At 43.0% G+C, this 15,403-nt stretch overlaps 2 protein-coding genes across 4 annotated transcripts in view; both read left to right on the top strand.

The window, feature by feature from the left end:
* The first annotated feature begins 3,100 nt into the window (after positions 1 to 3,100).
* fam171a2b (family with sequence similarity 171 member A2b) lies at positions 3,101 to 14,287 on the top strand. Of its 2 annotated transcripts, none has more exons than XM_031844074.1 (8): positions 3,101 to 3,297; positions 6,213 to 6,440; positions 7,256 to 7,348; positions 7,918 to 8,076; positions 8,818 to 8,997; positions 9,099 to 9,212; positions 10,303 to 10,429; positions 10,635 to 14,287. In XM_031844074.1, the coding sequence occupies exons 1-8, from the start codon at positions 3,216 to 3,218 to the stop codon at positions 12,064 to 12,066; spliced, it is 2,415 nt and encodes an 804-aa protein (XP_031699934.1). In that variant the 5' UTR covers positions 3,101 to 3,215; the 3' UTR covers positions 12,067 to 14,287. The 2 variants fall into 2 exon arrangements, with proteins under 2 accessions (XP_031699934.1, XP_031699933.1); XM_031844073.1 differs by having other exon boundaries at positions 10,303 to 10,450.
* An 822-nt stretch (positions 14,288 to 15,109) lies between these two features.
* The window catches only part of grnb (granulin b), a 22,756-nt gene continuing 22,462 nt past the window's right edge, over positions 15,110 to 15,403 (top strand). For both annotated transcript variants that reach the window (XM_031844254.1, XM_031844253.1), the window contains exon 1: positions 15,110 to 15,233. The gene's annotated coding sequence lies outside the window, so the exon portion shown is untranslated. The remainder of the gene's footprint in view (positions 15,234 to 15,403) is intronic.

Raw genomic sequence — 15,403 nt, 5'->3', positions numbered from 1 at the left:
TTAGAGTCAAACAGACCATAAAGCAGGGGATGCTTTAGGGCGGGGCCTCACAGTGATTGACAGGTGGTTACAGCTGCATTGTCCGGTCTGGAAGTTGTTTGTGTTTAAAAATACCCAAAAACATTATAAAACGGAGGTGAAAAGGCTTTCTGAAAATCTCAAACGGGAGAATTTAAACAACAGATGTTTTTCAAAGTCTAAATATTCCAGTGATATACCTTTTAGAGGAATCTAAATCTCAACATTAATTATGTCATTGGTCATATAAGTGTGAATTATTTTGTCATGTTTTTTCTTCCATATAGGAGTGTCTCTTTGGATGACTCTGCTCTCATCCTCTCTGAACCAACCGCCTGCTTCTGATGAAAGTTTATAATAACATCAGTTAGAATTCCAGAGTACTTTCCTTACAGGACGTTAAAAACTAAATGTTTGCCGTCTTTAATACATGCCATATTTCTGCTGTCCGTTGCTCAACATGATTTTGATTTTCTCAATCATCATCACATCAGGATATTTTCCACATGAAGTAAAAACTTCATGTGAAGATCATCTGCTTATTGTTCTCGGAGGGAGTTTCCAAAATCTCTGTCCTCTCCTGCTGGTTCGAGGTCTCTTCCTGATCTGAGTGCTGAGGAATGTCATACACAGACATCCTTTGAATTATGCGTTTAATCTTCTATACATGTATATCTACTTAAATCTGTCAGCGGCAGCTTTAATCTTACTTAATTTGTTCTACGCTGGCTAAGTTCCTAAAGCCATCTTTCTTTATGAAGACATTAAAACGAGTCTGAGAGGTTGTGTCTCATCCCACTCTAACTTTGATAAAGTTTTCTCAAAATACTGCTGGTCCCATTGTTTATTGTAGAAAGTATTTTTAAAAGTAGTTTTGTCCACTCGACCCCCTAAAATTTGTGAAAACAAATCTATGATAAAACAATAGTTTCCAAAAGCTTTCAGACGTGATTTGATTGGTCAATTTTTCACCAATAAACCTGAAGAAGAGGAACAGAGGAATGATCCTCTTCCAGGTCGGCATTCGATATAGATATCGTGAGTACAGAATAAACAAACATTTGACAAAATTACAACGTAGACAAATTATACATGTGAACATATATGAAAGAGATGCGTCCATCAAACAGCTTCCAGGTGTCGTCAAACAGACGGAGCCTGAACCACACATCCTCCTCACCACCATGCGACCTGGAAACAGGACTTCGCCATCTTTTCCTAACTAAGTTTTGTTGCCTAAACCTAACTAAGTTCTTTCCTGTGAAGACTGAAGTTTATTTTGAACAGACTGTATTAATGTAACGAGCAGAAATTGACACGCGTTGCTGGACTTTCATAGAAAAACGTACAACAAATGAGGAGTAACTTTAACTGTACGAGATACATTGAACTGCTAAACATTAGCATGTTAGCATGTTGATGTTATAGTGATGTTCAGTACAGACTCTTCTAGAAAACATTAAAAGCATGATGTGTTGTAAAAGTACGAGTGGCTTTAAATATATGATTATAACATGTGAAAAGCTTTTATTAAGTGTTTATAAATGCTAAAAAGGTGAGTTTGGAGTGCGACCAGATTACATTTTCTCCTTGTGTTTGAGTCTAGCAGCTCGTTCTCAGACTTAGCCGCCTCTCACGGAGTGGATTTCTGTCCTGAATATAGAAATACCTGTGAGCTACGTGCACCACTTTCCTTCAGAACGATAAATCTGCAAACACCTCTCCATATTGCCAGGAATGAAATACTTATACGTGCAATACGACGTTTTAATTTAAGAAAGGCCCACCATCATGAATATGAGGACCAGCTGCTGCAGCCGTCCAGGACTCGGCTCTTCTGTCGGAGCTTCAGCTCTGATGAGAGAAGCAGACTCAGAGGGAATACATTTAACTTCATAGGATCCCGCTCAAAATACTAAATGCTCCACAAGTATATGTTTCATTTGTTTTATGTTGCTTCTTGGCTCAATGTTGTTTCACTTTTGAATTATTGTTAAAATCCGGCTCGAAGGCTGCAACAATAATGGGAGACAGTAATAAATAAACTCATTTATTTCCAGGATAACATGAACTGAACAAACATGGAGAGTCAGTAATCAGTGATGTCAGCATCATCAGCTGCCGAGCAACATCCTGAAGACTGCGAACAGGACACAGACCCCTAGTGGAGGGGAGGGGTCATCACACGGTCTACATTTATTTATCATCGTTTGTTTCTATGCACTTTGCAGGCTTTGTTCTTTTAAAAGTGCTGCATAAATACAAAAATATTACATTTTTAGTATCTTTTCATTGGCACATTTAGACGCAAAGAAATTGAGAATAAGTTTGAACATTGTGCAGAAGAAGGTAGAAATAGCTTAAGATTCCTCCAGTACTGGATATTCATATCACACTGAAAGGATTAAAAGATTGTTAAAAGAAACAAAGATAATAATAATAATAAGTATATAAGTATTATAAGTATTATGATTGTTGTAATAATAATAATTCATCAAAGTTTAAAGACTAACAGTAAAGCAAAAATTTATAAAAATGTACATTTTACATGATTTTATTTACATCAGCAAAAGTTATAAATATCTAATTTACATATAATATATCAATATGATAGATCATATAGATAGATCATGTATATACAGTATATGTATGTATATTGAAGTAAAAATATCTGAATTAAACATTGCCATATTAAAGTGATGAATACATTAATGCATCAATAACTATAATCCAATAATATAATATATATATATATATATATATATATATTGTTCTGAAATGTACCATTCTACATAATGAGTACTTTTACTTTTAGTACTTTAAATATATTTATGCAAATACTTCTGTAGTAGCTAGAGTTTGGAATGCAGGACTTTTTATTTATTTATTCTTACTTGTAACGGAGTATTTGTACGCTGTGGTACTGTACATTACATCATGGTCTGTCTCTGTAAACGTTCATATCAGAGGAACAAGTCGCTGTTCCGCTGGAGCTCAGCAGAGGGAACCGTTCTTCCTCTTCCAGCCTCAGACAATAAAAACAAGGAGAAGCCCCCCCCCCCCACACACACACACACACACACACACACACCCGCAGACCGACGGGCGGCGGCAGCATCTCGGAGCTCGAGCTCAAAGCTGTGAGGAGACATGGACTCATGGCCGCCGAGCTGGGACTAGAGATGTAGTTTGCGAGGATGCCGGCCAGCTACATCTCTCGTTTGCTCCTCTTCGTGTCGATCTGCGCGGCCAAATCGCTTCCAGATCCGGCAGCAGTCGGTAAGCGTGGGGGGTAGCGTGGGTAGCGTGGGGGGGTGCATGCAGCACAATGAGAGGGGATGGGAGTGGTTGCTTTTTTATGGCTTTTGTCGACACGAAAATGTCTCCGCACCGCTGATGTGATACAGTGTAGCCCGAGAGGAGAGGGGCTTCTGGGGGGGTCCGCTCCGTGTGATGTTATTTCACATTCTATAATATCTGTGAGGTGATGTCACGCTCGTGCTTCATGCTCGCGCTTCATGCTGTGATACTGAGTGTGTTGCAGGCCTTTAGTCTGCAGGCCCGCGTGTCTGCGTCTGCTTCTGCACAACAATGGAGGCTCGTGTGTGCGAACGTGTCTGCAGAGAGCTCGCAAACAAATACACGCTGCATGAATAAATAACAACACACATGAATATGGACGCAGCAGTTTATATTGGGTTCATTGTGGAGGACATGATGCAATTACTGCTTCATTATTCATGCTTCAAGCTATGTTGAGCTGCATGGATGGTCTCAGTGCTGGACTGTAACGAAGTACATTTACTCTACTTGTACCTTTTCACTTTGAGTTACTGTGTACTTCTACTATTAAAGGGACACATTGTACTTTCTACTTCTATCACTGTGGTTCTTCTACAGGTACACAGGAAACATAACGTCAACCAACAATACCACACGATACAAAGCAGTTAAGATGTGATGGACTGTTACCTGTAATGGAGTAGTTTTGCGTTGCAGTATAAAGATTGAACGACAAAACGTATTTGAAGTTCCTAACTGGCACATAAACACACTGCTAAAACATTCATAATAAAGAACATCTAATGATAAAGAACAAGTGCGTACTCTTCTTCTTGATGCTCTTACTACATTGAGCTGGTAGCACTTTCACCTGAGAAGCATTCAAAGTACTCTTCTTCAGGTAATGCAGTATGTCTGTCCTCTGTCTGTCTGTTAGAACCTCCTTCAGATGAAGTCTGAATAGATCTTTTGCTCCCCAGCTGCTCGTACCTATTACATCCTCGGTTAATTGATACCTCGGAGGTGTTTTGGAAAAGTCTCCTGAGCGAGTGAAGCAGTTATCCTCTGAACCAATCTGCAGTTTAGCTCGACGGCGTCTGTTCATCCGCCAGTCAACAGAAAATCAATCGGCTAAAATAGTTGAGTTTTCAGCTCAACTTTAACTCTTTCAGAGTGTTTTCACTTCATGAAAGTCAACTGTAACCTTTTTGCCTGGAATGTCTTGTGCAGTGTTCGGTTGTAGTTAGCTCCACCCTCTCGTGTCTCTTCTGGTTGCCTAAAAAAACCAAGATGGCGGCGGCCAAAATGCCGAAGTCGTGTCTTAAAGCCAGTGGGTGATGTCACGGTGACATCACGGTGACTTCTCGTTGACAGTCTATATGCAGAGTCACACAGAAACACCACTTTAGACCTTGTGTTTACCAGAGACGACTAATTGAGTGGGAGGTGGACACCTTGATATTTACATTATGAGGATTCACAGACGTGTTTGAACTGCATCTGCGGAGCGTTTACGCTCCACGGGATGTACAGTGAAGCACTCTGAGTGAGGACTCCTCAGTCTCTTCATGTGTCACTGTGACTCTGTGTTTCTGTCAATGGAGCTGCTTCAAGCCCAGACTGAGGAAATCCTCTCTCCACACACACACACACACACACAAGGGAGCCTTTATTCAACCAATTATGGTAATGCATGACAGCATTTACACACACACACACACACACACACATACATGTCGTTTATGATGTGAGTGCAGCCATTAGTGAGACTGAGTGAAGTTCTGCATGGAGGGGTTTGTCACGAGAGGCCCGGAGGGTTAAGATGGCGACAGCTCGTCATGCTGCAGAGCCTGAGCCAGCTTTCTTTGGAGAGTCAGCTTGTATCCATGGAAACACCCCCCCCCCCCCCCCCCCCCCCCCCCCCCGCCCCAAGTGTGACCCACATCAACGCTTGTCCAAGATGGGAAACAAAATGTTCTGGGGCTGAAAAACATGGGAGGATGAAACAGGCGATGGATTTGTGTCGGGCGTGTCTCTGAGATGACTTACACATATCATCATGGTCATAATCCACCAGGGCTGGGGGGGTTAGTCTGCAGCAGAGGGTCAGCATGAGGGGGAGACACTGAGGGAGGTGAACGGGACATGCAGGTGCTCTAAACAGAAAAGTTAGTTCCTGTCGTTTCAAACCCTTTGCACCTGACTGCAGCAGTTTGCGTCAGAATTCACAACTCACATCTGAACACAAAGACGAGATGCGTGCGTTCTTAGATTCAGTGTGACTTTCACTTTCTGAAGATGTCATTATCTCCGAGGTCCATCTTACAGAAACGTCCATAGATGTGCTTAAAGTCACCTGAAGAAAAAGACCCAAAAAAACATCATGTCCTGTGTTGCAAACTTGCGGACACACACACACACACACACACACACACACACACATATACTGTATATACTGTATAGGAGACAGAGTCCACGGTGTCCTCTGGTCTACGTCTGTGTTCAGCTGCTGTTCATGCTAAATCCTCTTCACATTGAAGGTCGTTTTAGTTGAATCTTTGCACTTCTGCATAATCAATTCGTCCCCGTTAGACAGCGACGGGCGACTTGATATATTGAGCCATATATGAGGGTTATTACTGCTTTAATTCTACCTTATTATCTGACTACACAGAGTCTTCTTCCATTGAATTCAACAAAAAATACTGTTTGTTTACTGTAAAGGATTCACCCAAAGAAACACAAAGTCTTTAGTGAGGCAAAACAGATCGTTCACCGGTTCCAACTTGCCACATTTGAGACTTTGCCGATGTGTTCTATTGATGATGATCCGCTGTGGTTGGTGAATCCCTCATTGTTTCAGCTCTCTGGACATTTACCGAGCCGCTCTGTCGTTGTGTGTTTTATCCCAGAGGTGCAGATTAAAGTCCAGGTGTTCGACAACAGCGACCTGTCTCCGCTGGCGGACGCTGAGGTGGAAGTCCACGGTAACCAGACCGTCTTGGCGTCCAGCAGGGCCGGCAGCGATGGCGTCCTGAGAGTCAGCTTCCTGTACCGCACGGGATCATGGGTAATCATCACGGCCTCCAAACAAGACTACGTCACCAACTCCGTGCCCTGGCACTCCAGCCGCATCCCCCGTAAGTTCATTTCTTTACTGAGCGTGAAGAGCATCTTCCTTCTGACGACTCTGTCGAGCTGTAAAATCTGCCCGTTAACAGGACGGTGTCAGTCGTCTCATTGGCTGGCTGTGCAGCTATAGTCTCTCATCAAACTGCATCTGCAGGGCTTCAAAGGTCTGAGATGTAATGTTGTTATCAGTGATCGCAGGCTGTTAGTAGATGTTATACAGATATAAACTAAGAGTAGTTTGTGCTGCAGGAGGCTGTTTTTAATCCTCTGTGGAGTTTTAGTGATCGACATCAGACCTGCAGCAAACACTAGCTCTTCATCAAGTGTTTATTTTTGCAAAATTTGAAATGAATTCATAATTTTTAATGTTTTTCTGCTGCTTATCCAGGTCGCATCTATCTGATTAATTATATCATCTGAATTATTGTATTGTATACAGATGGGAAGTAGTTCCTCTGATGTCTTCTTTTATAACACGTTTGTCTTCCTTCAAACTAAAAACCAACAAAGACAAATACAAACAAAATGATTATATATAATTCAAGGCCATACCTTCGTATTGTAACGCGGTTATTGATAACAGAGAAACTCATCTCATTGATCTGAATGCTGATCGATTGGAAGTAGCATTACAATAGTTTAATAAAGTAAAATGATCAACTTATTATTAACTGTTTAACTCAGCCCTGTAAGTAACAATGACCACATGTTCCACTTTCATTTTGTGCTCTTTATCATTCAGTTAAGTCAAATACTTTAGATGAAAGAAGAATCTGAACGTTACCTTGATGCTTGTCTGAAGTCTGCTGTGTTTGTTTTGAAGTGTATGCATCAGTCAGCCTGTACCTGCTGGTCCAGAGGCCGGGAACTCTCATCCTGTACGATGACTTCCTGCAGGTGCTGTCTGGGTCGCCAGGTAAAGAAAACAAAAAACATTTGAACCCGAATATGTGATCATAAGTCATGCATGCTCACTTATCCTGTCACAGCCCTGGATTCATGAGCCATTATCAGCTTAGTCCAAAGAGCTGAGACGCAATTTATGAGTCCAATTCTTTAAAAACGGTAAATCACAAAGGGCAATGTATCAAGAGTTAGACCTGTTGGGTAACCGTTGTCCTATTTTTGGGTCTTGGGAGGGTCAGTTTGACCCGTCAACAGTTATCCTGTCATCACGTCTTAAATTAGTTCGTCTCCAGCAGAGAGAGAGAGAGAGAGAGGGAGAGAGAGAGAGAGGGAGGATAGATTCCCTCCCCTCTCCTCCCCCTCTCCTGTGTCTATTCAGGCCTCCACAGATTTCACTGCTTAACATTTAGATGACCCCGCGTTATTTGCTGCTGCTGTCACGATGGCAACCTGCTGCAGCCGGGTAGTTTGTTTTCTCTGCAAACATCAGCTCAGCTCCTGTATCAGTATGAGGACACATGTTGAGAGTTATTAGGACACGAGCAGGCTGCAGGATTTCACCGATTGTTTTCTCTGCAGGAGCTCGTAACCAGCCGCTGTTGCAGCTGCAGAGGAAGTCTCTTCAGCTGCCGTCCGACTCCAACTACACGGCGCTCTCCGCCACGCTGACCACGGCCCGGACGCAGTATGAGATCGGCGGCTTCCCGTTTCTCCTGGGCCAAGAGACCAACAGCTCAGGTGGGGCGTCGAGGAATCATCCGCTGTCTGGGACGTGTGTTTCTATTAGAGGGAAATGTTGATTTATGTATTGCTTTATTTGGTATCGGCATAGTGCACATTAATAAAACATTCCTGTGAATGCACCAGTTAGCCAAGAGGCTGTTGTTCATCTGTAGGGCAGATGTTACAGTGCTTCAGCATACAGTCATACTTTAGACAATAGTGAGCTTCTTTTTTCTCCCTAAAACAGTTTCAACAAAATCATTAAGAGGTTAATGAAGGATGGATTTATTGCAGGATTGCATTAGTTTTTAGCGAAAGGTATATATATATATAATTAAGTTTATTTATTTCCTATATTTTGGTGTTAAATATATCTTTCTTCTTTCTCTTACCTGAGGGATCCTTGCTAAAAAAAATTGTTGATAAAGAAATAATAAAAAATTATTTCAAAAAATATAAAAGAATATTTTTTCTCTCAAATATCAATATTGACGGTGTCTGAAATCATTCCCTGCATGCTACTTGCTACACTAAGTTTACATTTTATTTAACGTTACAGTCATGCGACGCTACACCTGTAAGTGATTCAACTAAATGATGGTTCATAAGTGACAGAAATCTAATTTTACTTCTGACTATAGAGGCAAATACTGAGTGTTTCATATATATTAAAATGAATGTATTGTCCTCAAAAATCCTGAGTCATCAAGTACCTGAAGACGTTTCTCAGACATGTAAAAGTCTTCTTCTCTTCAGGTGCAGAAACAGGGTGGATGGACCTGACAGCGTTGGCTGTGGTCTGCGTTCAGCTCTTTGACAAAGACGGCCGTGTGATCCAGGTCTCCGACCCGGTCCAGATCTCTGTGCCGCTGCCGTCCGACACCCGCAACAGGATGGCCACCAGTGTGCCGGCTTGGCTGTATCAGCCTAAGACGGGTGAGGGAAGCTCGTAGAGCGGGACGTCAGACGCTCTTGTGTTTGGTATTCCTCTGTTTGCTATTTGTGAATAACGGGGATGATAACGTACATTTCTGCAGGACTGTGGGTTCGGAACGGGACGGGCTACATCAAGACGGACGGCCATCGGTTTGTGTGGAACGTGGTGGTTCCTCAGATGGGATACTGGTTGGCTGCGTTTCCTTCATCTTCAGGTGCAGTAGCTCATCTTCACGCCTCCGCTCTGCTGTTTGTGCTGTTATTAATCTGCAGTGTTGCTGCTCTGGGTCAGCAGATGTTCCTGTATGTCTCTCAGGGGAAACAGCAAAGGCAGACGGTAATAAAATATTGCATAATTTAGAGAAGTCCATAATAGGTTATTAAAATTGGTACTTGGAAGTATTTAATCTGGTGATAAAGAATGCTGCAAGGATGACTAACAGGAAGTTAGCGTCTCACTGGAGGTTTTTTCTCTTTGGATTTTGGATTATTGCAGAATATAAACTCTAAACATTTATGTTTCTTACGCGTTTATTTCATCAAGATAATCTCCACTAATGAACTCCACTTTTATGATGTTTGAAGTGCAAAATACAAAGCTAACGTCAGGCTATAAAGGAACTCCACCACGGTCACATGACTTCACGTCTCCTCCACTAAGCTAAAGGAGGACTAGTGTTCTAGTGAGGACGTCTAGTCGTCTCATTTAGACTCCTTTTAAGACACGTAGAAGCTTCTAAATTCACCAGAGGGACATTTACTGACCTGTTTTATATCAGAGAACACAACTTTTAAATATCTTCAGCTTGTGTAAAACACATTATTTCAGACATCTAACCAAAAACACATAAGAAACACATTGACTTCTAGACGAGGGAACAGGAAGTCTAAAAGTGCTGACTCATTTCTGCATTTTAGGACTCATTTTTGCATCAGTCTATTCTCAAAAAGTTGATAAAAGCATCACGTGTGAAATGTTGTCACTGGAAGAAGTTGTTGTGTGTTCTCTGTGCCATCGAGCTCCATTTTTGTCCAAAAACATAAAAAACACATAAATGATTTACACCGTCCTGCTGCCACAAACACTCACTAGAACACCAACTGAAAATAGTCCCCATCAAATACACCATATCCTCCTGTTTGTTTAATAAAAGTGACCATCTGTTTAGACTCTTAAACATGAAACTTGTTTTCAAACACAGGAAACAATGGACTTGAGGCACAGACAGGGTAGGGAAGTATTGAGAAAGGGACTAACATAATTCTTGATTCTCAGACGTCTTTCTGCCATGTTTTGTGTTGCAGGATCGGGTCTGTCTCATCCAGGCCTGAGGGACATCACCACCTACCACACCCTGTTCCTGCTCTCCATCCTGGGCTCGCTGGCCCTGCTGGTGCTCATCCTGCTCTGTGTGCTGCTCTACTACTGCAGGTGTGGGGAGCGTAGGCGCAGGTCTCACATTCAGGCTTCTATTAATATAGCAAAAATGACAACTGGGATTTTGGTAATGATAATTGCAAATACCTATAACTGTGAATGTGGGTTTGATTTCAGATTAGACTCTACTAATAATCCCCAGCAGATTACAGGTGCTTCTTTCATTTCTGACCTTCAGTTTCTGTTTACCTTTTTTTAGGCGAAAGTGTTTAAAACCGCGTCGCCAGCAAGGGAAACCCCACACGCAAAATATAAATGGTGCCAAGAGAGACCAGGGTACGTCCACTTCACGGCTGAATCTGATCTGTGGAGGCCACGCTGAGTCCGGCCCCTCTAACGACAAATCTGACATGTCCCCAGCTCGAGACTACCAGAGTTCACGGGAGGACCTAACCAAGCACGTTCCAGCTCACATGCTGCGACACGCGAAAGGGAAAAACGCATCAGGTCCCCAACGTGGCGAAAGCTTCCCCATGAAGGTGACGCGAGCCACCGAGACCAACAACCTGGACAACCCTTTGCTGCATGAAGACTACAACCGACACCACAGCGCCAACGATAATCGAGGGTACTCCTCGGATCCCCCGTCCCCGCCTCGCTTCCAAGGGTACGTGCCGAACCAGAGTGACAAACCTCCAGAATATTCGGCAGCAGCTGCCGACAGCCTGGCCAGACCCACCTCCCTCAACACCCAACCAGGTCAGATCATCTTCTGCAGCTCCATTGACCAGATGAAGGAGAACATGTACCGGAGCATGGTGCCCACCCTAGTCATCCCGGCCCACTACATGCGCCTGCCCTCCGAGTTCTCCAAAGACGGCAAGGACCAGAAGGACCAAGATAAAGACGGCGCACAGATGGGAGGAGGCCAGCACCACCACCACTCCCAGAAACAAGGCCAGCAGCAAGGCGGAGGATCCCAAGGGGACGACTCCGAGGATCCGAGCTGGGCGTCTGATTCCTCTGGCGGACCCATGACCATCCCGGTGCTCTTCAACGACTCCACCATGGCTCAGATGAATGGGGAACTGCAGGCTCTGACGGAGAAGAAGCTACTGGAGCTGGGTGTCAAGCAGCACCCGAGGGCGTGGTTCATCTCCCTGGATGGACGGAACAACGCTCATGTGCGCCACTCCTACATAGATGCTGGGAATGACCTCGGTGGCGGTGGATTCTTAGGTGGCCCCAGCAGCGCCGGCCGAGACTCCAACCTTGAGCCGCCTCTGGAGTCCCAAGAACGCATGTTGGGAATGAACCGGAAGGGAAAAGACGAGCGCTGGGGGACGGGAGGACGGAAGGGCCTCGGCGTCGGCAGCAGCGGTGGGAAGTGCTACTCCAAGCTGGCATACCCCGACCACACCGAGCCCAGCAGCAGCAGCGAGGGACGCCCGGTCTCCCCCGAGGAGAACTCCCTCACCCTTCTCCTGGACGAGGGTCCGTCCTCCCGAGGGTCCACCATCCCCAGGAGAGGACGCAGTCGCGTGAACAGCAGCCGCAGCAGCAACAGCGAGAACCGCCGCGACTCCATGACCAGTCCTGAGGACGATCCCGACGACAAAGACGAGAACAAGAAGAGCCCCTGGCAGAAGATCGAAGACAGGCCTCTCATGGTCTTCCACCCCAGGAAGTGAGTTGTGTGGACCTAATGAAGACACTTTTAGTCTTTCATCTTTCCACAACGAACATGGAGGAAGATGTTGTTCACCGAGAGAGAGAGAGAGATCACAATAAGCACAACCACGCTTCACTGGTTCCATTTTCAGGTTGTTGTTTTGGCCTTTGTGTTCCTGGTGAGGTGATTTCTCTCGTGGTCTCACTGTCTCCGTTACTCTCCCTGGTTCCCACTGAGATGATCTATCGTATCCAATTTATCGTGAACTCTTGACACCTATCACATCACTGAAAACCATCGCCTGAGCCATCGCACACACTGACTGTGGAAATAGCCATTTTATAGAGCAAAATATAAGAAGGAAGCACTTGCTGATAATTTGATAATTGATTGATCGATACCAAGCATTTTGGAAGTGGATGACCTTTTTTATGGGATTGGTGGGTGAATTCGATTTCCTTCCCTGGACTTAAAACACACCAATGCTCACATAGATGGTAGAAGACGTCTCCACCTGCCCGAAACTGTAACTAGATTAAGTTTTCTTTAAAGGAAACAGCTTCCCAAAGCTTGACTACGTAGGAAACCGGTCGTAGTGATTATTTTTCTTGCGCCCCTGTAAACGGATAATGCAATCTCTTAAAATCCAACGTGCGACTTGCATTTTGCTCCTTCGGGGACGCACTTCCTCCTGTGCTATGTTCATGTGTTCGGATTACTTAATCAGATAGTAACGATTTGAAATGTTGAGCATCGTCTCTCTGAGTCTTTCCGTCATCCCTCATTGTCGCTGATTTATTGCCAAAACGTGGACTTTCTGCCTTTTTTTTCTCTCCTGCTCGTCGTTTTGGTCGACGCTGCGATTTCCGTCGTGTAAATAGATTCCCAGATGTTTAAAGGATAATTTTTTGGGTTTAGAAAAAGGTTTTTGCATGCATATGAATGTATGAAGTAATCAGAAGGCACCCAAAAGCCCCTCCCCCTCTAATTGCCAAGAAAACGTGGGTAAGCCTAAACAGCCAAAACACCACTTTACTTGAAGACTTCCCTGTTTGATATTCTACTGACATCCACGGGGGTTGTTTATTTTCCGGACCGGGCCTGAACCACTTCTCTCCTGTAAGTGCCTTCTTTCACATAGGATGGAGGGATAGGCATACAGGTCCCTCTTTAACATGCAGCCAGGCGTCACCGTGGCACTAATAAGCACACTGCATTGTGGGAGCAACATCACGCGTCACTCTGGGGAGCATGCCTGCCAAACGATAACCTGACAACTTTTTTCTCTACTGGCTGTAACTGTCCTTTAATATCTATACGTTTTATTGTATCTATCCTCTTTTTTCACCAAACTTGTAAATGGTACGATGAACTATATGAGATTTTATGGTGTAAACTTCGTGCATGTAACATGTAGAATAGGGTGTTTTTAATGATCTTCTCTTTTTTTATTATTGATCCAGGATGTTTGGCACAAAAAAAAAAGAAAAGTGATGCACTGACGCATTGAATCGTGTTGCCAAAATGAACTCGGTTTCATGAAGATACACTGAATTTTCCCGTAATCCAGTTCTAACAAAAAAATTCACTTCCGGTCGTAAATGTTTACAACGACGACACACTGACCAACACGCTCCTCCCGCTGATTCTAGCGTCACCACTGCCTCAGACTGTGAAGCGATCGTGTCATCCAGCAGATAAAAGCTCAACCCGTGCTTTTGTTTTTGTCGATTATGAAACGACGGCTGTATAGAAGTCGTGCTGACTCGTTGGTCCTTTCCACCATTAGCTTGCTGTTCATAAGCCTACAGCACAAACATGTGATGTGAAGTCTGAAGAAAAACCACGACGCCATGAAACGATTCCTACTGAACTGTCCGCTGCTGTAAATGTACGTTTGTTTGGGACCAGATATCAAATTAATATTAATATTGTTATTATGAGTTGTGCAATTGTGGCTTTCCTTCCTTGTTTTTGTTTCGACATGAGAGAACCTGTTTTCTCAGTAGATTCTTTTGTGGACAAGAGATTTACTCAAGAACTGAATCACAGAGAGGACGTGTTAAAGTTTTTAACTGATGGTACAAATACACGCGAGGGTGAGGGGGAGGAGGGAACTGTAGGCCTTCATCCTGTGCAGTAAATCATTTGCTTCATAAACCTGGTCAGCTGTTTGTAAACTGTAAATTGATTCTTTCTGTACATGAGACAAAATAGAAATAAATGTGTTCCCACGGTCAGCAGCGTTTGTGATTTTATTTTGATAGAGAGACAGAAGTTCTGAAAATAATATGTCAATAAAATATACAGCTGAGAGGCACTGATGGGACCATTTATGGGGAATTTGACTGTTTATTTTTTTATTCTACGGTTAAAGTTTATTTGTGTGTTCTCCTTTCAACAAAAAGGTAATTAAAAATGCTTAAGATCGTTACTACTTTAAATACATCATACAGTTACATTTAAACGTTTTCACTCTTAGTCAACTATTGATTCTAGTGGTATGGGATTGATTCATGGCCTCCACATCCTAACGTGTTCACGGTCTTTTGATGTCTTTTTAATGTTACATGTGATTTGGCAGTAATTAATAAAAAGCTTTGTTTCTCAAACTAAACAGATAAACTGGTATTGATCCACAGAGGAGAACATCAGGTGTAAAGAAAAGTAACAGCAACAATAATTAGAAGTATATCAAATAAAAATAGCACCTATGTTACAGTAATTAAACTCAACATTACAAGGCACACATAATTTATTTTGTATATTTTTTAATATACTTTTTTATATAAAGTTGTATTTGTGTGTATTTTCTGGAAATAAACTAAAGTTATCAATTAAATGTAGTGAAGTAAAAAGTACAATATTTACTTAAATACAATTTAAAAAATCTGAAAAAGGAAATAAATAAAATAAAACTACCTTCCTTTACCTTGATTAGTTAATGAACGCTTCGTTAGTCGTGAATATTTACGAATAAAAGAGTATAAACATAATATGTATTCAGTCTACGTGATCATTCACTGTGTACTGTCCCTTTAACGCCAAACTGCAGAGTCACATGACAGTCATGTGACTCTTGAATTGTGAGTATAAAGAAAAGCAGCTTCAGGTCTCCTTTGTGCTCTGAATGTTCGTGAAGCAGCGCAAACCTTCGACACACCTGTTCACGAGCAAACCTTCCAGGTAAGAAAGACACTCCCGCCTTCTGCCGCTCACCGAGAGTCCTTCAAACCGGCTAGCATTGCTGTTAGCCACCTAGCATGCTATGCTAACCCGGTTTTCTTTTATCACAGTATCATGGTGGTTAATGGTGGTTAACGGTGATCAATGGTGATCAATGGTGGTTAACGGTG

The sequence above is a fragment of the Anarrhichthys ocellatus genome, unplaced genomic scaffold, assembly GCF_004355925.1.
Source record: "Anarrhichthys ocellatus isolate YVR2014 unplaced genomic scaffold, GSC_Weel_1.0 scaffold4, whole genome shotgun sequence".
In the NCBI taxonomy this organism is placed as follows: domain Eukaryota; kingdom Metazoa; phylum Chordata; class Actinopteri; order Perciformes; family Anarhichadidae; genus Anarrhichthys; species Anarrhichthys ocellatus.
This window is presented reverse-complemented; position numbering and strand designations above follow the sequence as displayed.